Source organism: Pempheris klunzingeri, chromosome 1 (genome assembly GCF_042242105.1).
Source record: "Pempheris klunzingeri isolate RE-2024b chromosome 1, fPemKlu1.hap1, whole genome shotgun sequence".
Taxonomy (NCBI): Eukaryota; Metazoa; Chordata; class Actinopteri; order Acropomatiformes; family Pempheridae; genus Pempheris; species Pempheris klunzingeri.
The window spans coordinates 32,830,413-32,856,278 of record NC_092012.1 but is presented as its reverse complement, the minus strand read 5'-3'; the positions used below and the strand labels follow the sequence as shown (position 1 = coordinate 32,856,278).

The following is a 25,866-nucleotide window of genomic DNA, read 5'->3' as shown; positions in this document are numbered from 1 at the left end:
AAAACATAGTTAGTTTCAGCAATAATGCAAAGACAAAGAGGATAATTTTCTTTCTTTGTTTTTTTTGTTTTGTTTTCTTGAAACAGGAGAGCTGCAGTGCTGTGAGCAAAAGCAGAGGAAGTTTAGGTTGACTTCTTCATTAACGCGGCTGCATGAGACACCCACACATCACACACCACCTCAACTACAGCAGATTATGACTAACTGCTTGTAATCATATAATTTCTTGTTCCGTTTCCCCCATTACTAATATTCTCTATTGTTTTACCTCTCAAAATGTAGGAAGAAAGGAAGGAAGAAAGCAATTATGAAAGAAACAAAGCAACAAAGACAGACTATACGAATATCTGGGGATTTTTCTGACTTTTAAGGGATTTTGAAGAGCGTAATTATTCTTGACAGAGTACACTGAGTATGTAGCCACAGATGCTGTAGGACAACTGATTGCTCCAAGAAAAATCACGACAGGCAGATTACAACAGTCTAGAGCCTAAGAGATGAGGTTTTCATGCATTTAGTGCGCTCTCTTCCAGGTCTCCCTGCCTCCACGCAGCATCCTCCACAGACATTACAGTATTTCACACACATTTGCCAACACAAACACATATTCTCCACATCTCTCTCTGGCACACATATAGTATACGTACAAAGTCCTCTCATGCTCAATCCCTCAGAGGGCCCTAAAACCTTAACAAGGAAGATTTAATTAATTTTCAAAGTAAATGGATGAGCAAAGAAGGGGCTATTATCTTTATGCTAAATGGCGGCGGCTGTGTTCCCATGGAGAGAGCATCTCTGGTGGCATTCAGGCAAACACTACAGCTTTGATGTACAAAATGAGGGAGGGAGAAAGAGACCAAGGGAATGTGCACGAGCTGATTGTTCTCCTGTGTGTCTCCATCCTTACAAGGAGAGAACAAACAGATGGTCAATATTTTGCCAAAAGACTTCTTGCCGCTGTGTCTCTGTGTAGTATAAATATATCTCAGCAGAAAATATCATCACATGTGCCAAAATAATTGCAATTCTTCATAGGAAACCTAACCATCATGCCTTTTTGGACCCATTGTGTCACTTGGTGGTGTGTATTTTTCTAATCCTCATGCATATGCAAAAGAGAAATCATCTTGAGGTCAACAGATATACAGTGCAATACACCATGCTCTCAGTTTCTAAACATCTGCCATAAAAAAGTGAAGTTTTGTCATAATTCCTTCCTTTCAAAATCATAATTTTGCGGATGGAAAAACTCACGAGAAACAGAAATAAATCTGTCAAACAGCAGCAGCCTCCTACACATCACAATACTCACTTTTGCATAAACCAGAAGCTCTATTTTCCCCTGTAACAACACTCAAGGTCTGTCCTATGTATATGTATGTGCATGTCTAAAAGCCTTGACACAATCAGTATTTTTCCTCTGACAGCCGCTGGTCAGAGCTAAAAGAGCAGAGGGAAAGAGAAAGTCCAGCTATAACTGCTGCCCACGCCTCTCTCTTCACTTTAATAGAAACACCAAACAAAAACGCTCCACACATCTCGTTATCAGAGGAGAGTTTAACTTTTACAACTGCAACGGCACAGCGGGAGAGGTGACTGCTGTAAACAAGTTCACACCAGCACGCGTATGAATGCCCTTTTCGTATTGACTCAAGCAAACAAAAGTTGTTCTAAATACCTGGGGACCTCGCCCACCTACACGGTGGCGTGGGTGGTGAGGTCCCCAACATAAGTATGCCCTGCCTTTGCAAAAGCAAAATACACAGAGCACATTACACATATCCTACATGCACAAGTTTTAAAGAATATCGTTTTCTATGAAGCACATTCATTTTAGTGTCACTATTACTACGTGGTGGCAGTTTAGCAGAGAAGTTCATGTGAATTATTGTTCATCTCTGCATAGAACATACAAACTCAAGATAATGCACTATGACAGCATCTGAGCAGGAAATATGTATTCGCCATCTGTTTATCATCATGTAATGAGAGGCAAAGTGGCCAAGCTAAAGTTTCAGTTATTGTTAATCAACAACAGACAACAGACGTAAAGCAACTCCCTGGGACTGTGCATTCAACAAATTAGTAGCTGGATGTTCCAAAATTTTCTCCAGGTAAATCAAATAAAATGGTTGTAATAAAATCAGCCTTCTATCACCTTGAAAATGTTGTACGGTTCAGAGACTTGATGTCAAAACATGGTCTAGAGAAACCTGTGCAAGCCTTTATCTCTAGCAGGCTGGACGACTGCAAAGGGCTGATCACAGGTCTGTCCGGGACAGCAGTCAGACAGCTGCAGCTGATAGAGAATCCTGCTGCCAGGGTTGTAACAAGCACCAAAAAAAGGCTCAGCATATAACTCCAGTTGTCAAATCACTACACTGGCTACTAGTTTCTCGCAGACTGAACTTCAAAACTGTGTTGGTTGTCCATAAAACACTGAATGGTTTAGGCCCAAGACACCTGACTCAGAACAAACCTTGTAGACGTCTGAGATCTGCTGGTTCTGGATTACTGGCTGTTCCCACAGTCAAAACTAAACATGGTGAAGCTGAAACAAGTATGATGATTCAAAACTAAGCTAATAACCTACCTGTTTACCATCGCTGTCTTTTACTTTTAATCAAATTTAGATAGTCTTATTGTTTTTATTGTACGCTTTTGGTAATTTGTTTTAATCTCTCTGCTTTAGCTTGCTCGTTTTTATCGCTTGTTTTGTGTTCTTTTTTTTCCCCTGTGTGCTCTGTGATGCTCTTTGCGTGTGAAATGTGTTGTATGAATAAATTTACCTTGCTTTGCCTAAAGCCAGCCAGAAGCAGACATCAGGACACTGTGCCTGCATAACACATTTAACAATTCTGTCAATTCTGGGAAAATGAATAATTACTGCGGGTCAAAGCAGAAACATGTCTGATAACATGTCCTATCTTATTTCAATAACATTTTTCTTTTTGTTGATTGGTTTAGAGTTAAAATTCCATTGATTATAATAGACTTCATTAACGTACGAGTCTATAAATGCCATAACAAACAAATTAATTAATTGATACTTCCACTATTGTCCAATCCACTTTGTAAATCTACTTAATAAAGTCATATCTCTTTGCTATATTTCATCAATTTTGCCACATATTGCCTTGAATCCATATGTGAAATACTGCAGTAAAGGGGGGGGGGGGGGATTTACCCATCTGTTAACTTAATATTAGTTGCCTTCACACACACTTCACACAGATTGCATAAATCACACATTTCACACATTGCACATATTTCGTGAGACTCCTTAGGAAAGCTGGCCTATATAACTTTGAAATGTATGTGGTCATATAAGTACTGTATCTGTCCATACTGACTGGCATCAACGCATCATGTGTTCTGGCCAAGGCACTGTGGCATTAACAACTGAACAACTGATTCTGCTGTAACCACATGGAGGCTTAGAGTAAATAAAGGGAAAAATGCAATGATGAAGCTTCAAAAAATATCACAATTATCACACTTGGTGGTCCACATGAGCAGAATAGGCCCTGTTTTGGCAAGTAAAATGATTTTTTTTCTGGCAATATTAGAATGGAAAACAGAAAAAAAACACCTTTCACTACAGTAAGTCATACATTACACTACATTACACTAATTACTTGTAATTATTCATCTCTTAAGAGACAAGACAAGACAGCAATTGAAATGAATTATTATTTCCAAAAAGATCACTGTAGGTGACACGAATGTATTGCAGCTACCATGAAGTCTACTCAAAGAATAAGTAAATAAATAAAACTAAATAAATATGAATATATATAGTTAATATTATGGGCAGTTTTCAGTATTCCAGCAGCCAGGAAATAACATTTACTAATTTGGAGATTCTTCAGAATGACTCAGTTCCAGCTGCTGTGAGATGACCGTGATGTCTGTGAAGAAGGGCAGGAGCTTGTCATTGCCATGCCGTGTTGGTGCTCACTGACTCGTACACTATGAAAATTGGCGGTTTGACGGTTTCATATGGTGGGAGTGACAGGGGTGGTAGGACTGAAATATTGCTTGGAAACTGGTTGTCACATGCTGGTATATCCCGAGGCAAAAGCAACAACTGCATCTTTTGCAGGAAGTGAAAATTATTATATCAAAGTATGAAATGAAGGACATCGTTTTTATATTATTGAACATAATATGACTAACTTCATAAGCCTCATTTACAGTCTCACTGAGTCATCTTTTTCAATGTGAGCGTAAATATGCTGCAGATTTCCTCAGAATTGTAGGAAGGTGTTAAACCATCACCTGTGTGTGTGCGTGCCTGAATAAGCAATGATCTATCTATGGCATATTGTAATCTGTTGGTCTCATCTGAACCGTGGTCATCCACTGAGGTTAAAGGCCACTGTGACCAATGATGTAGTGCTGATCTGACTGAAAGGGTGGCTGCCTGGAGGATGATCTGGCTGCTGTTTTCAATCCCTTGAGAAACACATGCTGCTGGATGCGTTAGACACATGCACACACATGTAATTATATCTTAGTCGCTTGAGGCAGATCACACGTTAAAGCCGACCTATGGGCTGTTTAATCAGTGCGTGGATGTGATATGGTGAAGTGGGAAAACCCTGATTACTGCTGAGGATAATCTCATTCTATAAGGCCTGGTGGCTAATGCATACAATCCTAGACCAACCACTCACACTCACACACACCCAACACGCACAGTCCTGGCATTTAATGGTGCATCTCTAAAACACTGGAGCAGCAGGTGGCAAATTCTCTGCAACTACAACCGTATGACACCCGTCATCTGAAGCTTTGACACTTGTCAAAGCTCCTCTCTGTTCATTTGCGTGCCAATGACGGTAACATGAAGGGAAGCTATTGTTCAAGCTGCGGAGGTACGTACTGAAAAAAAGGAAAGAGTCATGTAGGATAAGAGGGGAAATCTGGCTTCACTATAAAAAGCTGTGTTCTTATTAGAGAATAATTCCACATAACAACTGATATGCATTCTTGGCTGCCAAAGCTAAAGCTATAATATACTACCATGTTATGTGCATAAATCACTTGCTCAATAACTAAGCACAGACTTAGAGATGAACTGATTGGTGGAACTATAAATCCAACATCTACTAAACCTCACTGATTTGAACGGTTATATCATGGAGCTCAGTTTTGTCTAACATTATCACAGATATGTGGCTTAAGCTTTTTATTCAGCACTTGTTGATGAGAATGAAACCCCAAACCCCAAACCAACTCTGCTGTTGCTGTACTTTGTGTTTCAGTGTGTTGAGGGAATTTCACCCCACGCACTTACCTGCGCTACACTCACAAACAGCCATTGTTGAGGGCAAAACACTGCTGCACCAAACTGTTGGCCATGGTATCTTAACCTTAAGCTGTGTTGAGATTCCACCTTGTCCTTGCTCTCTTCTATGACTGTCCATTGCTTGTGGGCCGCAATTCATCATGCAGAGGAGACTGGAGGATGAGGACTTCAGACAGGTGATTCATGTCCTATTTATTTATATACAATCACTTCACAAATGGTTTTCTGTAATCCAGCAAAGCAGTAACGCTTCTAAACCAATAATCTTACATTAAAAATCTTATCCATTATCCATTTCATTGTAATTGTGATGTTAATTGTGATGGACTGCAGCTGTAATGTCTTCTTGGCTATTGCAATGCCAATAACTGTGTAAAAATTGCTTGAACAGCAACTGTAATGCATGATGTTATTGCTGGACAATTATAGATAATTGAAAGATTAGGGATGTATCACAATTGTTCGGGGGCATTTTAATGTGAGTTTATTGTGATTAATGACCAAGAGCTCACTACTGATATTTAGCTAAATAATTTTTATTCCACAATTATGATTTCAGTATCCTTCCTGAGATTTCACTACCTAAATAATACTGTTGAGTACATGTATGACAAACTTTAACTTAGTACATGCCATAATAGACTGTTAGAACAGTAGGGAAAAAGGACTGGCATAAAGTACATGACTGTGTCTTTGCCTGGAGAGAGTTATGAAGCTGGCTCATAAGATGTGTATGTTGTGCAGTGCCATGCTGTGTCATCTGCACATGAAAGAACTCTACTTTATCATCAGGCTTCCTGCTGAAAGTTTCTCGCTCTGATATAAGATAACAACAAGGGAAAAAGGGAGGTGTAAAAAATCTCCCCTTCTTTCGGATTCATGCTACTGTTCTCTGTCTCTTTCATTGTGTCGCCTCTTGTCTCTCCAAAATCCCAAATGCTTCCTTTTTGGCAAACACTGAAACACCTATAGGATCTCCTTTCAGCAGGGCGCAACAGCCTTGTGTTCTTTGTTGTGATTTAACAATGTGTGCCTGTGTGAGTGTGTGAGTGTGTGAGTGTGTGTGTGTGTGTGTGTGTGTGTGTGTGTGCGAGGGAGAGGTAGTGAGGGTGTCTGGAGGCACCGTCTGTCCTGTGACCTGGATATAATGTGGGCCCTGTGGAGCGTGGTTTTAGGAGCTGCCGATGGAAATTACACACCGCGCAAACACGACAACATAAAAACATGTGGACGCATGCACACATCCTAAATCTGTCTTGCAGCTCCTAATGACTGTCTCCAAACAGTCTGTAACTTGATGAGCTATCCCTCTACTGCGACCTGAGCATTAACATATTTGCACTAATAGTGCAATGCCTCTCTGGTTTAATGTCGATGAAATAATCCATAATAATTCAATCAAAAGGTGTACGTATGGCTGAGTCAGCCGACGGTACAGCTTCACTCATACCACACAAAGTGATGTGATATATGCTTCTGACAGCAATTATTTAGTAGAAAGAAAAGCTGGGTCATTAGAATGACTGGCAGCAGCAGCCAATGTGTCACTTACAGAGATTTCAAAAATGTCTCTACCTCTTATCTACTGTATGCTGGGCACTGACATTTTAGTACTAGTGCTACTACTAGTAATAGTAGTCAATAAGTAGTGCAATCAAAAAAAAACTAAATTTCCTCCTGCATTCATAAATGACCTCCCAACTCACTATTTGTTCCTTCTGCCCTCTCATTGTTCCATTTATTTCACTCGATTCCTCTCATCTCACACCCTCCACCCCTTCTGTCTTCCTATTTTGAACACTTAGATTGGCATTCATTTTACCAGGAGGAGGAGTTGTGTGGACTGGCAGGACGTTCCTCTGAAAAGCAGCTATAAATAACCACTAGGAAGGAAGAAGGAGGAGAGGTGGAGAGGAAAGAGAGAGAAAGAAAGAGAGGGATGGAGAGGGAGTGGGAGTTAAAATAGATCAGCTGTGGGCTGCACAAGTATTTGGTAAGCAAAGAGCATTTGGTTTGACGGAAATCAAAGACAAAGCAAGGCCCGATGCGGGACGGACTGCAGAATCCAAAGCAGGAGGACGTGTTTGATAAAACGTCTGAGCAAAAACAATAAGAAGCACATCCCATCACTAAAAGATGACCTCTGATAACTCGTTCCTTTTTAACAGAAGCAATGCTGATCAGAATTACGATGACTTTATGCAGTGGCTTATGGGACCTCTGTCTAGACTCACACCAGAAAACTTCCTGGTTACACCGCTTTGGTTTTAGCTACAGTAGGAACCATTTGGCGTCTATGTGCCTGCTTCAGTGGTAGTTACTGGAGGTCTTGATTTTACAGGTTCAGGGATTCAAACCAGAAGACATCTTAAGACTTCTCTGACCTTGCAACCATTCTCCTTACTTATCACCCTGACCCCTTATCACCTCCCTCCCTCCATACGCTGATGATGTGGTTTTAAATGTTACTGCAGGGGTCAGATTGTACTGGGAAGGAGTTCTGCAATAACATCTACAGCCCAGTAAGGGATTACCATGCTCGGGCTTAAAATGAGAACAAAATGGAGGAAGGGAGGGAAAAAAGAGAAAGAAAGAACTGGAAAATTGTAGCTCGTGTGATTAGAGTTGGTGAGACAGAAGTCATTTCTAGATGAGGGTGACTGCAAAGAGTTAAGCTCGACAGGACTTAACTGGTGATTATGGAGAGCCTAGACAAGAAAGTAGGGTTCAAACATACATGTGTGTGTGTGTGTAAGTCTTTTGAAGCTATTACCCAACATCTTACTATTTCTGACACATCAAGCCCTAAAACACTCTCTCTAAGAAACACACACTGACGCACACACAAAAAACAATCAGTATGCATAGACAATCACAGCCCTGACCCCTTCAGCTATCTTATCTTCATCTCTGAGTCCAGATAATCCACATAGGTCCTTCAACAAACACACACACACACACACACACACACACACACACACACCCACACCCACATCCTGGTGTCCATTGTGCTTACGTCCTAGCACATGCTGTAGTGATTTTTAAGGGGCTGGCTTATCAGTTCCCATGTCCGTAAGCTCAAGAGCACACTCACCTTAGCTGTCTTCACCCCCAGCCTGTGCTCTAGTAGAAAGGATGGTAATCACTTCTTCATTATACGACAACGTCATATATTCCTATTCCTGCACCCAAATCAGTGCAGATCATATTTTAACTCTTAAATCTGCAGCCAAAGACAGTTTTGCACTATCATGACTGTCAAAATATCTGCAATCACATTAATTTATGCCTAATTTATGCGTGAGCTCAGATCTTCTGATTCATTAATAAGATTTAATTAATGTACATTTGAAAACTGATTAATTACTATTCTGTGGGTGTTGTTCAGAGCTTATAATCTTAAACAGGTAAATACTGTAGGTCCATGTCTAAATGCACTTTATAAGTCATGTGTTTTAGCATTAAAATGCATGTCCCAAATTAGCTGTATTTTTAAAACTCATATTTCATCAGCCCTGCTGAAAATTATTATTTATTATATTATTATTAGATTATTTTGCAAAATCATGAGCCTGATTGTAAACTGTACACTGAAAAGCAAATAACCTACCATATCAATGGGGCTACTGTTTTTAATGGAGACATTTTGTTGTCCCAGCATGGGAACACATCAATGCAAGTATAGTAATTTCACAGTAATTTAATGACTAAATCCATCTTCCATGTGGCGTCTTTGGCAACCCCCCCCCCCAAAAAAAACAACCCACATTTATAGTTTTGAAAGCTAAACAGATTTACATAAGCTATTTAAGTATGCCTCTTGAGTTATTAGGTTTCAATCAATTTCACTTGGAGTTCTACTGGAATACTATAATCAATATAATCTCTTCAAATGTGGTATGTTACATGACAAATCTGATGTGGGAAACAAATGAAGAGTGCTCATGTGAGTTGAGAGGATATGGATTCGCATGAAATCTGTGATTCTCGTGAAAGTGATTTCCTGAAACCATAGCAGTAACGATGCAAACACCATTTGTACGTACCCATAGATTCGCAGCCCCTGGACGAGGTGGGGACGCAGATTGATTTCAGTAATATCTTTGTCATTTACCGAACATTATGAAAAGACAATGGTGAAAGCATTATCTAAGGATCTTACCCTTAGACAAGTAAGGGTGAGAGATTCTGAAAGTCTTCTTCAGAACACCACAAAGCCAAATATGTCACCATTTGAAGACAACTGAGACAAAAGCAGGCATAAAGTGTGTGTACTTTCTCTCCTACCTGCCACTGGTGTTGCGGAGGACGGCCAGTGCATCAGGGAAGCCGTCCAGATTGTAGTCCCCGAAGTGCAGGGCCAGAGGTTGGCTGGGTTTCCCTGGCACAAAGCTCCAAACTGTTTCCTTCCGCTGGAAATCTGACAGCACTGGTACCCACTGCAGCATCAGGAAAAAAAACCAAAACACATCAATCAGAATTAATCAATACCACACTGGACGCAATACAAATGAAAGTTTGACATCTTATTCTGCTGAATCCAGAATTTTGTTGCTGCTCCTTCTTTAGAAAGTAGTGTCAACATTTAGGAACAGAACATGGTGAAAATAAGGTGCATCCATGGAGCAATAGTCATTACTTCATTAGCATAAACAAAAGCTCATGATGGAGGTTTATCCTTGACTTCTTTGTGTTGTATGTGTATTGTCATGTATGTCTGTATAACAGCAATTTAGTCAAAGTCCAATTCCTTGTGTGCATGAAGAGTGTTCATGAGAGTTAAGAGTATATGGGTTTGCATGAAATCTATGATTCTCTGTTACACTTTAACAACAAAAAACATTCTAAAATTACTTTATGTGAAACTTTTAACAAATAATGTGATTGAAGTTAAATCCTAAATTGCCCACCCAAAAGCAATCTGTACCCTTTGAATCCATATAAAGCACCCTGAGGGCAAACCGAAAGCCATGCAGTGCTTCAGCTGCTTTAGAGAAGCATTTACTTTAGAAGTAAGAGGCAAATTTACTAAAAGGCATTATTTACTAGAATTGACTTGGAATTAATCCTCTATGCAGGGATATTGTTCCAAAACAAAGCAGAATTGAAAGAGAAATGACAAATATACAATGACATTAGTCTGAACTAAGCAAAAGGTGATCAAAGAAACCAGTTTGAAACCAATTTGACTTACCAATAACACATTTCAGCTTCATTGCAAATTGTACTTTGGCCTGATGAAAGAGCTACAGAGCTGGATTGTACAATGAGGTGCTGTCTGTGTGTGCTTATAGCCTGCAGTGTTGCCTTTAATGCCATTCTCTTTACACATCAGACAGGCATACTGAAGAAGCCCTCCCACAAACGAGGCATCTTTCCCTCATCTTGACAATCCAAATGTCGAGGTAATGGGGCCCTCAAGGGGGCCTTGCTGTAATGCTGCTGCTGACTGATGTGTTCGGAGGGAAACAGTCAAACTAAAGAGGTACAAATAGTAAACTGCATAAAAACAAACAGCACGCCAGAGAGCACTTTAAAAGGCTTTGCTGTGACCATTATCACCTCTCGGTTAATATGAAAGCATTTCACATAACAGCTGCATCACTCCACCGATACACTGGCACTGGTTTAAGCCTTGGTTCTCCATATGTGTTACGATACTTGTCTCTCTCACTCTGTCGTCCTGCGATTCAACCGAATGCTGGTGACTGAAAAAGAGAAAGGCTCGTTGCACCTGTCCATATATTGCGAGTGGTTTAATCTTAATATAGTTCTAACCAGTGACAGGCATGCTGGTCTCCCTGCTTTCATTAGTGCCGTTACAATGAGTTGTTAGTCACTGGACTCCAGTGAATTACATGTAATACAAAGGAGAGAGGTGTTACATGGAAAGAGAGAGAGAGAGAGAGAGATATTCTCCCCCCAACCACATCATGAGAGGCAATTCATGAATACCATGTATCACCATTCAGGAAGGATGTTTAGCTCAGTACATTAATTGTTTCTGGCTTGTGCACATTATGAGTCAAATAATTACGGTCTTTATTACTCTGAAACAGTCTAATTACAGTCCAGGTCTTACCACATGCTGAATACGCACAAAGTGGCCACTTTCTTAGGTAGACCGAGCTAAAACTAGCACAGTCTAATGTGATAAATCCTCCCCTAATACAGCTTGTATTGTTATACATTACTGTAAAAAAGGAACAGCTAGTAAGCGATTTGTTGTTTTTTGTCATTTAATGATTGTTTTGTCATATTTTTTTAAACTCCAAATATTGATAACATTATCCAGTAGCAGTTGGGCTTTAACTCCCCTCGTTCATTTGTACAGCATACATGTGAAAAGTATCAACTGAAATACTTTGTGTTTTTTGTGATTTAAAGAACAAAAAGCATTTTGCAACTAAAAACGATGCTACCACTTTAGATCCCATTGTGTGTGTGTGTGTGTGTGTGTGTGTGTGTGTGTGTGTGCATTCTAGGGGCCAGATGCTTGAGGTTTAAACTATTCATGAATGTTAAACAGAGAGAGCAGGTGCAGCGGAGAGTCACCAGAGAGACGCTCACCAGAACTGCCACTAATAGCTCTTAATACGACCAGCATGTCTGAGAAAGACAACCACAGCACATTACCAATTAGTTTGAGATTTATCACACAAGTCGTGATGCCACTGAAGGTAAGTTTCTTCCAAACCAGCTGTGCGCAATAAGTGAACACTGGTACTGATGGACTGTGGCTGTGATGTGGCCAAGGAATGGCAATTTTCATAGGGGCTAGTAGGTTGGAATCTGATTTCCTCACTCTTAATATCTTAACAGTAAGGTAGCTGAACATTGCACAAGGTCTAATTAAGAGTTTTTCAACTTTAAAACACTGATGACTTCTGGTTGACCATTGCTGATGAAAATACTAAAAATTGAGCATAGCAAGCAAACAAAAAAAAACAATAAAAACAACAACCTTTGGGAATATCACCAAATGTGATGAGACCAAAACCATTCGGACCAAAACATTTCAACATCTTTCATTCAGCTTCAATTAGTTTAAAGTGCAAGTGCAATGAAATAAGATAAGATAAAATAAAATGAAATGAAATAACATCACCACTACCTTTCCTATTCACATCCATCTTTTGGTGAAACAACACAAATGAAAGTATGTGTCCAAATTCATTTTCTCTGTCGCCTTATGTTTGACAAATGTAAAGAAGCTGCTCATACTGTCTCACAAACGGCACCAATTACACCAGTGGTGTAGCTGTACAACTGGAGAAAACAGAATGGGATCTTCTGCCTCAAGAAATGTTTATAGAGAAATTAATTCTGTTTTACTATCTAATTCCAAAAATGAGGAACAAAAACATTTTCTACTGTCTTGATTTAAAAACAAAAAATCTTTAATCATTAAAAGGCACTTTTAATGCAACATTGACGGTGAAATCTAATCACATCAAACCTAACATGTTCGCTTTAAGGCCTTAGACAGAAGTACTGTAGATTCAAGCTTTTGATTGAGCAACTTAGACTGACTGTTATAGGCAGAAATAGTAATTATGTTCCTCCACATGCAGACGGAGTCATGAAAGCAGGGGAGTAAACAAAAAAACATTCAGGTTGAATATTTTTCAGAGGATAAGAACAAGCTCAAAGCTTTAATGAAATGCTGCCCAGTCAAGCCCTCATTAAATGACAGCTGAGTGACGTTGCAATGCGGTTTAAGTGGCTGACTGCCGAGCTCGCAGGTTTAACGCCTGGCTCTGATTACTGCCACCCAGAGTGGATGGGAGTGTTGGAAATGTCCACTGTGTGGTGGTTAGCAGAGAGTGAGGAGAGAGAGTGACACCTGAGAGGCCCGTGTACATTTGGACACATTTACAGATGTCAGGGACAAACCTGGACATCAATTATTTACTTTTTTTTTTTTTTAATTCCCCCCTCCCCTGAGTAGATCTATTGACTGCCAGTGAAAGTGACCAGTGCCAGACAAAGAGAGTGGGGGAGCAAAATGTGAGATGTGAGAAAAGAAGGGAATGAAAATGAAAGGCGTGCCAGTAGCCTGGATGACTGTGTGACCATTACTAGAGCTCATTAGATAATAACTCATCACCTAACAATAAGGCACTGCTTTATAATCTAAATGGCATTTGGCTTTAATCCAAAGTCCAATATCTATTGAAGGTAAAAAGCTATATAAGAGATTACACTTGCCATTCAAGTAATTTGATGTGATAAGTATTAACTACAGGCATAATTCCCATGTTGGAAGTTATTCTGCAAACAGGTGGCCATGTTTTCAAACGATGGCTCCATCCTCAATCTGTTTTAGTCTTAAGTCCACGAGGTAAATTAATTCACTGGTGAGTTATCTCTACGCTGGAGTCCTCCGGCCTGTGCTCAGCTTTGCCATGACTTTCTCTCTCTCAGGACGGAGAGAGGCCTTTGCTGGCCGCCAGCCTTATCAGCAGACCACTGTGCTGTTGTTGGCCCTGAGGCAATCAGTGTACTGTCTGTTGCTTCTTTTCTAACACTGATTAGAGGAGGAGAGAGGAACATCACAGAGAATACCAACGGCATCTAGTAAACCCTGCAAAAATGCTGACAGCCAAACACACATGCAGAGTGTATTGTGTTGTGCGAATATTGCCCCCCACCAGATGCTTCAGGTGTTGCTCATTCAATCTTCGCTACACTGTTTATTTTATTTCTTCACCTTTATTTCTAAAACAGGTATTACTTGAGGCAGAATTACGTTTTTGAATTAAGCATTTGGATTAAAGGAGAGCTTGAGTTGAGTGCTGCCCACGACATATTTTGTCCACCTGGACCGAGAACCTCAGCGGGAGGGGCGATCTCCCCAGGAGGAGAGAGCAGAGTGAGCCGGCTAACCTGGCTAGCCGGCTCTGCTCTGCTGGATGAAATGGGACTCAGGCTGACTTAGCACAAAAAAAAATAGACTGCTTGTGCCCACATTTTTACAGCGACCTGGCTTCATCTCATCTCCTGATGGCCGTACTAACGGGCGCCCTGAAAAAAAATTAAGTATATATATATATTTCTAAAAAGGATAGTCGCATAAACTATTTTTTTTTAAAAATAATTACCGACTATTACAATATGCGTAAGTCATGGCCCATCCCTTGGAGTGCATATTGTTCTGTGCATGTATTCAATCAAACAATCAAAGATGCTTAATCAAGCCAGAGCCCAACATTAAGCCTGCCATGTTAATTAATGAAACTCAGTCAAATCAGACTTGAGTGTTGCATTATCGAAGCTGTTACACTGAAATGTACACATTATATTGCTTCCTGTCAAAAAGCTGCCTGATTGTGTCTCTCAAACATTACCCAATGACGCTGATATGTGATGTTCATATTGTGTGAACATATGGCAGAACAAAAGCAGATGATTAAAGACTAATTGTGGGAAATTAGCAATCAATATCACAAAGTGCAACAGCAAAAGTGGAAGTCATAAGATCAGTCTTCTTCAGTCAAGCAGCAGGGGGAAACATTTATGGACAGTACTTTACCTCAGCAAGATGAGGCGTTGTTTCCCCTGTGTTTGTTTTTATTGCTCAGCCCTATTGTGTGGGGAATTTGGGGGCAATCGAATGGGCCTCAGTGGGGATATTGAATATCTAGAAGCTACAATGAATGGCCAGCGTGACAGAGGGACTCCCTCAGTGAATCAACATGCAGTTGCTCCTTCCTCACGGCTGTGGAGGTTTTGACATTTAATCGCTAAATATCAATGTATTTGAATCGTGTCAAGTGTGTGTCGCTATAGATTAATGTGTGGCCAAACTCCTCCCAGTCAAACAGAGTCTAAATAACTCAATACTGACATTCGCCGGTTCAAATGTCAACATATTAACACCGAATTGAGTACGTGTGTGTGTGTGTGTGTGTGTGTGTGTGTGTGTGTGTTAGTGCAGAGATCCAAATGACCTAGTTAATGGAGATGAAGACGATGATGGGATTTGTGCTTGCGAGGTAATCTGATACCTTTAATGGTAGTGAGGGGAAGGATCCCGCATACAAATGGCTTTCTATCAAACAGCGGGGGAACACAGGCCGTGTACAGACAGCTTATTGCATGCACATGCACGTGCTTGCATGTACACACACACACACACGCGTGCAAAACATGGAGGCACGCATTCAGGAAGACACATAAAAATCAGGGGGGGGGGCACAAACATAAACCCGCGACATAAAATCGCTCTCCTGACTTTGCTGATGACTAAAGTGAAAAAGCGGCGGCATGCTTGCAGACTCCCATTGATTCAACTTGGCGGAGAGAGCTCCCGCTTCATTAGGCCAAGAAATTAAAATGTGGGCGGCCTGTGGTGGAGATGGGAGGTGGGAGGTGGTGGTGGGGTTTACGAGGCGATGTGGGGAGGTGCTCGAACATCGACAGACGACAAGGATGTCCAAGGCAATAGAATGTTTAAAAGAAAGGAAAAGAAAGAAAAAGGCGTGTAATGAAGCGATGGCTGTTATGATCTCAGTGATATAATGACTGTAATGTTCATTGTATTAGAGATTGATGCTGAAAAATAGCAAAAGGAAATATGAATTCCTAAGGTAAGGTGAGGTAAGGAAAAGGAGATGATGCCGTCTGCTCCAGAGGATGCAGAGAAGCAGAGATAATTGCAAATCATGAATGTCACTCAGTGTCTCCTGGCTTAAAATTAAAACTCTTCAAATGCATGATTGTTATCCAGTTGGATCTTGTTTATTATTTGAATCAAGGAAAGTTTTAATGTCTTTTTGTGAGAATGTGAGTGGTTCCAGGGTTCAAGTCTTTATGCTAAGATGAGCTAATCGCTTGCTGGCTCTGGTTCAGGGAGAGGCGCCCACTCAGGATAGCTATAGTTATAGCTAATAGCTTTTACCATTTTTCACTGTAGCCATGCACATACAGAAAACTATCACTGGATTACTTTGATACTGAAGAAAACTTAAAAATGAGATGATTTTCAGGAACGTCCTGGAGTGATAAGTCCTTTTTCCTTGGCGTTCTAAGCAGATTTATGGATATTTAATGGGGGATAATGACTTCCTTGCGAACTACATACGTGCATTATGTCTGTGTTAGATGTGACTCAGTTATGAGTGCCTTAATTGCCTTCATGAACTGTGCGCCTCAGCCACTGTTGCTGTGGCAACTGCTGACCGCTTTGGTAATTAGGCCAAACTACAACAACTAACTTCTACCTGCGGTGATGTTGTTTCCATGTGACGTGATGATATTTCTAACATTCAAAATGTTCCTATCCATCACAAGGTGATGATAATGACACCAGTATTGAGGAACCATGTGTACACCAGAACACCATGCACTTGACATGTCCTTCTTCAAAATACCCAGATACAGATTGTTTTGTATTAGCAGGTGTAAACGAGGTCATAGTTTATCCCCGGAAAAAGGCAGGGAGAGTCGGAGCCAGGGATGGAGTGAGACCATATGTCTTTGTGTCAGCTGAGCAGGGCGGGGACGCTGCTACCTGCTGTCAGTGTCACCTCTTTGACCACCGACTAACCTGCTGACTGGGATGACTGGGAGGAGGATGTCTGGCTCACACTGGCTGCCCTTACACCGTCTGGGTAGGAACAGTAGGCAGCTGGCTCAGTCTTCATGGGGGCAGTGTGTGTGTGTGTTTTGCATGTGTGTAAAAGGGTTTTATTAACAAGAGAACAAATGCATGTAGAAATATGCACACAGCAAAAAAAAGAATTTGTTTTTATGCCAGTAAAGGATGTAAAAATATACCAAAAAGGATTTTTTAAATGAATAACAATGTAAGCGTTGTGCAGTGCCACTGCACAATTACTGAACATATGCTGTTGTAGCAATGTACTGTGTGAGGCCTGGCAGTGATGGCACGGGCATTAGTAAGGCCACCGCTTTGTGAGGTTTCTTTGTTTTTGTCTTCATAAAATACAGTCAACATCAGTTAGCACAAAAGAGCGCTTGAAACATCCCAAATGTAAATCAATTCTTGACTGTTTCTTTTTACCACACACTCAGGGAACGTGGCCTGTGGCCAAACAGTTGCCATCTGGGGTCACTCACTCATTGATTCTTGGAGAGCAGTGTGAGGGAATGGTAGTTCAGTGCCGCTAGAGTCCCACTACAGAAACTTAACTACTCCTGCTTTCATTCACAGTCTTGCTTTATGTAACACCACTTGGAAAATACAGAGAATGTGTATAGTAAGCTCCTTGTTAAGATTCAGGTTTAACCCTTCAGAGTCTGGGGTAAAACGGCGTTTTTTACTACTTTTCATTTTACTTTTGTGTTTCCCATTAAAACTGCTTAGCTTGCCTTTCTTTGTGTCTTTCTTTTCAGCACAACCTCACCTATGTGATTCTAAGTATTTATTTATTTTGACATAATATATGGACACACTGTATGTAAAAGTGCAAAAGAAACACAAAATCTGAGTAGGAACTAGTTGGATCTTTGGAGGAGCGGGGGTCTGCGCGGACACCTCCTCTCGTTCGTCGTCACGCGCAGCATCCACTTCATCCTCTGAAAGGAGTCTTCCTCAGAATCAGAATGTTCTTCCCCAGATTCAGCATCTTCTAACTCGTAGAAGAGCTGTAGTGCGCGACTTCGGCTCTTCATAAATTTAGTCTTAATTGGCCGATCGACAAAATTCAAACACTTGTAAAAAGTTTGAAGTGTCCGCTTTCCAACAGTCTTTGAATGGAGCACCTGCGTGCTTGTGTCACAGCTTTACGTTTTCAAACGTGCGACATGTGACTTTGACGCCGTGTGGCAGTCCTAGACTCTGAAGGGTTAAACAGACAGACATTGCTATTTGTATCGCAGTTATTTTATGTTACATACTATAATCTGGTTTACAAGCTAGAGTGCATTGGTCAACGGTGTTGGTAGAGCCAAGAGGATCTCTCTCTTCTTCTTTATTTCCTCACATAAAACATGCATTTTATGGTATAAATTATGGCCTCTGCAATAAAAAATCCCTTGTCTTGTAACTTTGCAAGTAGAGTGTGTGAGACAGAAAGACAGCAGATAACTTGGACTTGATGAATTGTTCATCTTTTGCCAGATTCTCTGAGGGTTGACCATGAACTTCATCACTGAAATTAGCCGCAGTGGCAGTAGATAATGTAATCTGGGAACGAGAGAAAACGAGGCAAATAAACAAGACCAGCTGTATAGACAAAATGCTTTGATAAGTTTAGTTTTGGTCAAAACAGTAGTTTGCACTACTCTGCGGTATAATGCAACCCTGACTATTTTGATTCTGTGTTAGTATTTTCAAAAAGGTCTTCAGCAATAGAAGGTGTGTGGTGGTCTGTGTACATTTAATGACTAATTATCTAATTATTGAAAGGTGGTTAGCTTAAACTATTCATTTGTAAAGCCATTTAATCAAGGCTTAAAATATTTTTAGCAATACTGCCTTGCTCGGTCATATACATTACATTACATTATACAGGAAGAGAGCCGTGGTCCTGAATCTAAAAATTATACACACACCCATGGGTCTGAATGGTTTCCGTGCTTGTTCTTGTGAAAGTGTTCTCTGCTCAGGAAGTCTTTCTGTCCTAATGGAAATAAACCGAATTCACATTTTGGTTTGCTTTCATTTGCATGACAGGTATGACACCCACATACGCACAATCACATTAGTCTCTGCAGTATTACCCCCTTGTGTTAAAGCATGTGGGAGCAAAAAGTGGGAGGTCTAAAGTACAATAAATGTGATCAGTGTGTCTGTGAGGACAGAGAATAAAGCAGAGAGATTGTTGGAAGCCCCCTGTGGTTTCCTCCAATATGGTGAACTAAAGGCCTGGAGCTGCTGCAGAGGTAGAGGCAGAGCCGAGGCTGCGGGATGGAGGGAATGAGGGAAGGAATTGCTGTTTGGAGATGAACTATATACACACACACACCAGTTTCTACTCAGCGGGACTTCCATGCACACCTGAAGGCATCTCATCATGTCTTCGCCTGTAAACATATCACTCTCCATTCCTCATTCCCTCTGATGGGATGTTCCTCTTAAAGTGGCAATGAAGGGACAACAGAAACCTTCCTCCTCTCTCCAGTTTCTCCTTCTGCTATTTTTTCCATTTTCATCCTTCATCCTTTCCTCTTTTGTTTCCATTTCTCCTCCCCCTTCTTTTCCATTTAATCTCTCCACTTTCTCTCGTCATTGTCAGTGGGCAGATACCTCTAGGGGAGACATCTGCTGACTAGCTGCTCCACTGTGGCTAATGGAGTCACACACCAACACACGCCCACCTACAGTACACACCTGCTGTATGATCAAACATAATTATGGCTCAAACAGTGTTTACACCACAAATAACAATGAACTGATGAGCTCTATACTGTGATGTAGATGAAATACAAGGTGCATGTGTGCGTTTGTTTCTGTTGAAAATAGTCATCATTGTGATGGTTTTTATTATCGTCATTCCATGAAAGGATAGAAGCTCAGATCGTCCGATTTCTCCCTCACTCTGCACACCCCTTCCCTCTACACCTGTCTCTCTCTTTGACAGTGATAGCTGTCGCTCAAACACATAGAGACACACAACACAACATGTGTTCACTTCATCCATCAGTGCAGATAAGTCCTCCACTCTCTGCCTCCCCTCCCCTCCCCTTCCTCCAACACTCCTCCTTTCACATCTTCCTTCAATCACTGTTGCTGACAGGCAAACAAAAGAAGGCATGTCCACAGGGAGCGTGCATCTGTGTGAATGCATGTGTGTGTGTGTGTCTTTTGTGTGCACATGTATGTGGGGGCGGACATGCAGATAAGCCTGTAATATTTCTATTTTGGACTGGGAAAGGAAAAAAAAAAAAAGTGGAAGCTACTTCTCTGGTGGCAGAGGAAAGAAGAAAAGGGAGTGAAGCTTCCTGCCAACTGGTAGGATGCAACTGAAAAGAATCATACAAGGTGGTGCGTGGGTGGAGGTGATGGTGTGTGTGTGTGTGTTCATACAAGTGTAAGAGCAACTGTGAGGGAACATGTGACTAAACATGGGACTAAATGTGTGTGTGCAGATCTGTTACTTCTATCTCGTGTGGCTCTTCAAACGAAGTGACATCCTTTGGATCAGCCCTTTGGATCTTTGTTAAGGATTAATATTTTATTTTTTTTTACAGTTTTGCTCAAAAAAAATGACAACAACGTGTGTTTGCTTATCATTATAGTTACCAATTGATTTTCTGTCGATCAGCTAATTGATTAATCCATACGCTGTCGCAGTACATTTCCATAGCCCCCTCAGCCACAGTCCCAACCTTCATTCACACATATGTGCATAAACACTTCCCTGTCCTGAACACCTCCCACTGGAGCCCCTCCTTCCTCAGCTCTGCCACGACTTCTTATACTGCAGGTCTTCCTAAATGTTGTTCCGTACATCACTGAAGTTTGATTTTGTTATTCTTGCTATATATGCTATTTTAGCAGTTATGCATTCCTGGAAATTTTGATAAAGTTTTGATGGTGAATTGTGTGAGAGCAGGGGTCTCTCTGTGTGGAGTTTGCTTTCTCCCACAGTCCAAAGACAGACTGGTTAGACTAATTGGTCACTCTAAATTTCCAATAGTGTGAGTGTGAATGGTTGTCCGTCTCTATGTGTTTGGCTCTTACACTTGTTTGAACACACCAAACAAGACTGACGACCAGTGCAGGGTGTACCCCGCCGCTCGCCTAAAGTCAGTCCCCCCCCGCGACCCCAAAGGATAAGCGGTATTGACAATGGATGGATTTTCACTAAACTATGCTAATTACAATACGGGTCACTGACATACAGTTACAGTCACAGCAATCCAATATATCTAATATATGCTTCTTCTGAGCCTTTAATGAATGGATAACAAAGAAAAAAGCAAAAGTCTGACACATTTGAGCAGAAGGTAAGTGCAGAGAAAGTAAAGGTGTAACAATGAATGGTAGAATAGAATAGTTCAGACTTGGTTGAAGAGTGATGACTTCAAACAGAGTCAGCAAGGTCTTGTGTGTGTTATGTACCTCTTTCGATCCTGACTTGGCCAGGTAGATGGCACTGCGTTGACAGGTTTCATCCAAACACACCGGAAGGAGGTGGTCCTGGTAGCCATCACCATCTGCCAAAAAAAGAGAAGCGAGAAGCAACAATGTTGGATTGAACCAGTAGGAAGTGTGATCCTTTGCTTTGTAAAACTGAGCTATTTTAATATTTTCACTCCATCAGAATGCAGACTGAGCGAAATGTGCAGTTTCTGGCAACAAAAGAAATAGTTGTGCTTTTTCCACGTGTGAACTGGATCACAGGAACACCTGCTTGTTTCCTAGGAGCAAACACACATCCAAGCATCACTAGTCTCTTTGATGCCTTTTAACAATGTCAGCTGACTTGAAGTATCATTTTCTCCACTGATTTTCATCACTATTAATTATTATCTTCATAAAGCCATGCAGGCTTCATCTAATGTAAAAACAGGGACTGAGCCTCCCAAATCAAAACAAGAGCTCTTCAAAGCATAAACACTTCAGTGCACCAGGTTCAGTTTCAGATAACACAAACACACTTAACATGACAGAACAATCCATCATTAAGTGGTGTTGACTGAATCATAAATGACTTTCCACCACATGTACATCTGCTAGAACAGACACTGGTGTGATCTACTTGTTGGTTTCCTATGGCTTTATGTCCTCAGCTCTGTGAAGCCAGATCCAAATAAGCACATGAAAACAGTGTAAGGATGCTGAAGAAAAGAAAGGGGGAAAAAAAAAAGGTGCTTGAATTCCTTTAAAACTGTGCACATCCACTAGAGTGTGCGCGTAAAGACATGAGGCCTCTGTGAAATGAATAAAATCCCCCTTCTTGTATTAGTGCGTTACGAACAGCAAGATGGTGTGGTGGGTGGAACTGCACAAAATGAAATGCCCTCTGAAACAATCCGAGGTTTCGTCAAAAAGCAGAAAAAAAAACCCAAACTAGGATAAAATGTGACATTTACCTTTACAATCATGATTGTTACGAGAGTTGAAAAGGTTAGTCGATCAATTTATAGACAGAGAATGAATCAACTTATTGTTACTTGAAGTTCTGGTTGTTTTACAAAATATTTAATGCATCAGTGCATTAACATTTCATTTTATTTTGAATTCCTTACTGAAATGTGGGCTTTAGTAATGCATCATGTTACTGTCATGTTAAGTCAAAGCAGGAAGATCACATGTGTATTTAATAAGAATCATAAATACTGCGTTCCAATTAAGGGTTTAAGTTCCAGGATGTATGAGTGAGGCCACCATTAATGTTATTACTTGCATCAGTGCTTTCCAAATGTGTACAAAGAAAAAACAAGACACAAAACAAACCTCTGAATGTCTGATATTTGGTGTGCTGCACAGCTTTTGAGAGTTGGCTACTTCACAAAGACACAATGTGTGCAGGGCTTGGCTTGTAAATTCACACCACACATAAAGAGGTGAAACTGCTTCCAGGCTTCTCATCGCACAGTTTGTCTGAATCCTTTTCAACAGGGCGAGCGCAACACTCCCAAGCAGATGTTGTGCCATGTGGAAGGGGAAGACTGAATGACACTGATGATGAATGACAGTACAAAGCAGGGGAGGAGGAGAGACTGAATATGGCTGTCAGGGGCAACTGAGCGAGAGGTAGTAAGGGGGGAAAAATAATAAGAAGACACACTGCCAAAGATAATGAGTCCATAGGCCCTTCAGATCATAAAAGATCATAAAAGAAGTCTGTCAAATTGTCGTTATTGACATAAGATAACAAAGTTAGAAGCAGTTGTTTTCTAATATTTTCAAAGCCAATAGATGATAAAAAACACACATTTAAAATGCAAAAAATCTGGATAGAGGACAGATGCATTTTACAACCTGTCATTCAGCCAGCAGAACTTGGCTTCGATAGCAGCCGATGGTTGAGCAGCCTCCACCGGGCACGTCGGGTGGATATTGGCCAATTAATCGGCTAATCCACCATTGATTTATGTCTATTACTTATCATCTCAAATCTACAGAGTCTGAAGTGATTTCAAAACTGCTACTGTTTGGCAAAAAGTCAAAAAATGTAAAAGTATTTGCAGAAATGAATAAAAGCCAGCAATTACACATCCTTCGAGAGCTGGGGGCTCTTTAGTTTTATGTCTAGTGACTTATCAATACTCCACCAACTCTACTTTGGACCTCATCCTACACCTGTCAGTTTACTTGTCATGGGTAGTACTGCTCAGCTTGTGAAAACTGCAGCATAATGTGCTCTGTGGCTCTGGAGAGGCTTAAAAGTCTGAGACAATAACGCTGCTGACGTGATCAAGGTTAACTCTGACAGAATCTCATCAGAAAACCTGGGTTACTAAGGGGAGGTCTGGAATCTGAAAGAGGTAGGTCTATAAGGCAGGTAGGGTCTAATGAAGAGAAAAACGCTATCAAGTTGCATTATGGGAAATGCAGGATGCAATGATTTTGGAGCTTGGTTCATGCCAGGGCTATAGCTTGTCCTGTGCTACATCTTTTTTTTGTCTCTAGCAAATCACCCAACTTCATGGAAGTGCAATACTTTCCTTACTTCAACACAATTTTGTGCTGCAAATATCTATATATACAAAACATAATGTAATGGGTAGAACCAAAAAAAAAAAAATTTGAAATACCGAATGAGTGAATCAAGTGAACATTTGAACATCTTTTGCAGCGTAGATACACAGACGTGTAGATGGTGAGGTATTTTAAGGAGAGAAGAAACAGGCAGTTGAAGACACACACACACACACACACACACACACACACACACACACACACACACACACACTAATGTTCCCTTCCTTTGTCCCACCTGTCCTTTCCTCCATGAATACTTTCTTTCATCTCTCTCTTCATCTGTCTCCCTTTTATTCCAGTTATGCTCGCCTTCACCCGTCTCCTCTCTCGCCCTCCTCCCCTCTGTTCCTTCTTTTCTTGTTCACTTCTATCAGTCACTCTCTCCCTCCATCTTTTACTCCTTTCTCAGTCTTAATGCCTCCATTTCTCCATCTTCCTCTCCTCCTTTATTCACCATCATTCTCTCCTTTTCTCCCTCCCACTGTTCAACTCTCCCCCCTGCTGACGATGCGTGGTGTGATGGAGATTGGCTGAGAGACCTGCAGAGGGAGGAAACCGCAGGTATGGGTTGAAACGGAGAGGAGACGGCCTGGGATGGACGGGGGCCGAGGAATGGAGAGAAAACACGCGAAAATGAAAAAGTAAACAACACGAGAGAGACGAGAATATGCAGAGACTGTGCCGATATGCATTGTGACACACTGGCATTCATAGAATACACCACCAATAACAATGCAAATCCTAATATGCACACACACAAATGCACCTGGCAGGGTGCTGTCTGTGTCTCATTGTAAACCATATGATCTGACAGAGGTCTGTGTGTGTCATCGTCTGTCTGTGTGTGTGTGTGTTTTCGCCAATTGTGTGTGCAAAGTTGTAATAGAGGGGGAGGAATGTGTGTGATATGACTTAGGTCTTGTCCTTGGGGAGGTAAGTCATACAAACAGAGGTTGAAAGTAAAGGAAAAAAAAAAACAGAAATCATTACATAAACACCAGACATATCATTATTCATGCATCCATAAGCCCAAAGTCATTTCAAAACAAGAACTTTGAAATGGATTCACTCGAAACAAGCTTGAATGGAGTCTTCCTGGTTTTTAAAATCTCTCTCTCCCATATCTGTCTACCTAGGAACCGATTTTCATTTATCTGAAGCAATGAAAAAGAATGACATTTTTTTTTGGGGCCATATCTGGTTGACCATATCCTGTTGAGTTGAATATCATTCCTCTGCTAGTTTTAGAGGTAAAGTCTCATATCCTAGGAAGCGGGCACATGTCCACGTTGTCGACTCATTTTAGGTTTAAATCAAATAAAACAAGTCTCCAAACTTAAATGTGATTTTTGAGTCTTGCCCCCGGATGTAACATCTTTAAAGCACTGTTATCTTACGTTACAGAGATTTTCAAAGTCTGAATTAAACTAAAATCAAACTAAATTAAGACATAATTAACATCTCACCAACCACCAACAAGCCCGTAACGGTGGATGCTAAGACGTAATGGATGTTGTGACTTTCCCTTTGAATGCACAACACTTGGAATATGTGCGCAAAAAAACCCATTTTAGAATTAATTACAAAGTGAAGAGCTGATTAGTGTGTAGATCGCGGTGGGTAGGCCCTTATTACTGAGAGCACTACTTATGCATAATTACTGCACGACAGATATTGGAATAAGAAAGGGTGAGGCTTTACCTTCAATGAAGGACACTTTTGTGTCAGATGTACTTTGTGATTTGCATCAAATTGCATATTAAAATGTGCAAATTAATATGAACTTAGAGCCCATAAACCCGGGAGACTCAAATCATTTGCATATGGTTTGGAATATCTCTAAATGTGAGGGATATCACAAAATGGGGTTTTATTTTTCCCATTGCCATTTTGAATTCATTAATATGGTCTGGACGGATGTCTTTTACAT

The 25,866-nt window shown here is 40.8% G+C and overlaps 1 protein-coding gene across 1 annotated transcript in view; it reads right to left on the bottom strand.

Annotated features, from left to right (window-relative positions):
• Nucleotides 1-25,866, bottom strand: part of itfg1 (integrin alpha FG-GAP repeat containing 1) — a 116,718-nt gene that overhangs the window by 55,562 nt on the left and 35,290 nt on the right. The window contains exons 9-10 of the mRNA XM_070842417.1: nucleotides 21,348-21,442; nucleotides 9,602-9,753 (exon numbers count right to left, since the gene is read on the bottom strand). Coding sequence (XP_070698518.1) covers nucleotides 9,602-9,753; nucleotides 21,348-21,442 — 247 coding nt within the window. The remainder of the gene's footprint in view (nucleotides 1-9,601; nucleotides 9,754-21,347; nucleotides 21,443-25,866) is intronic.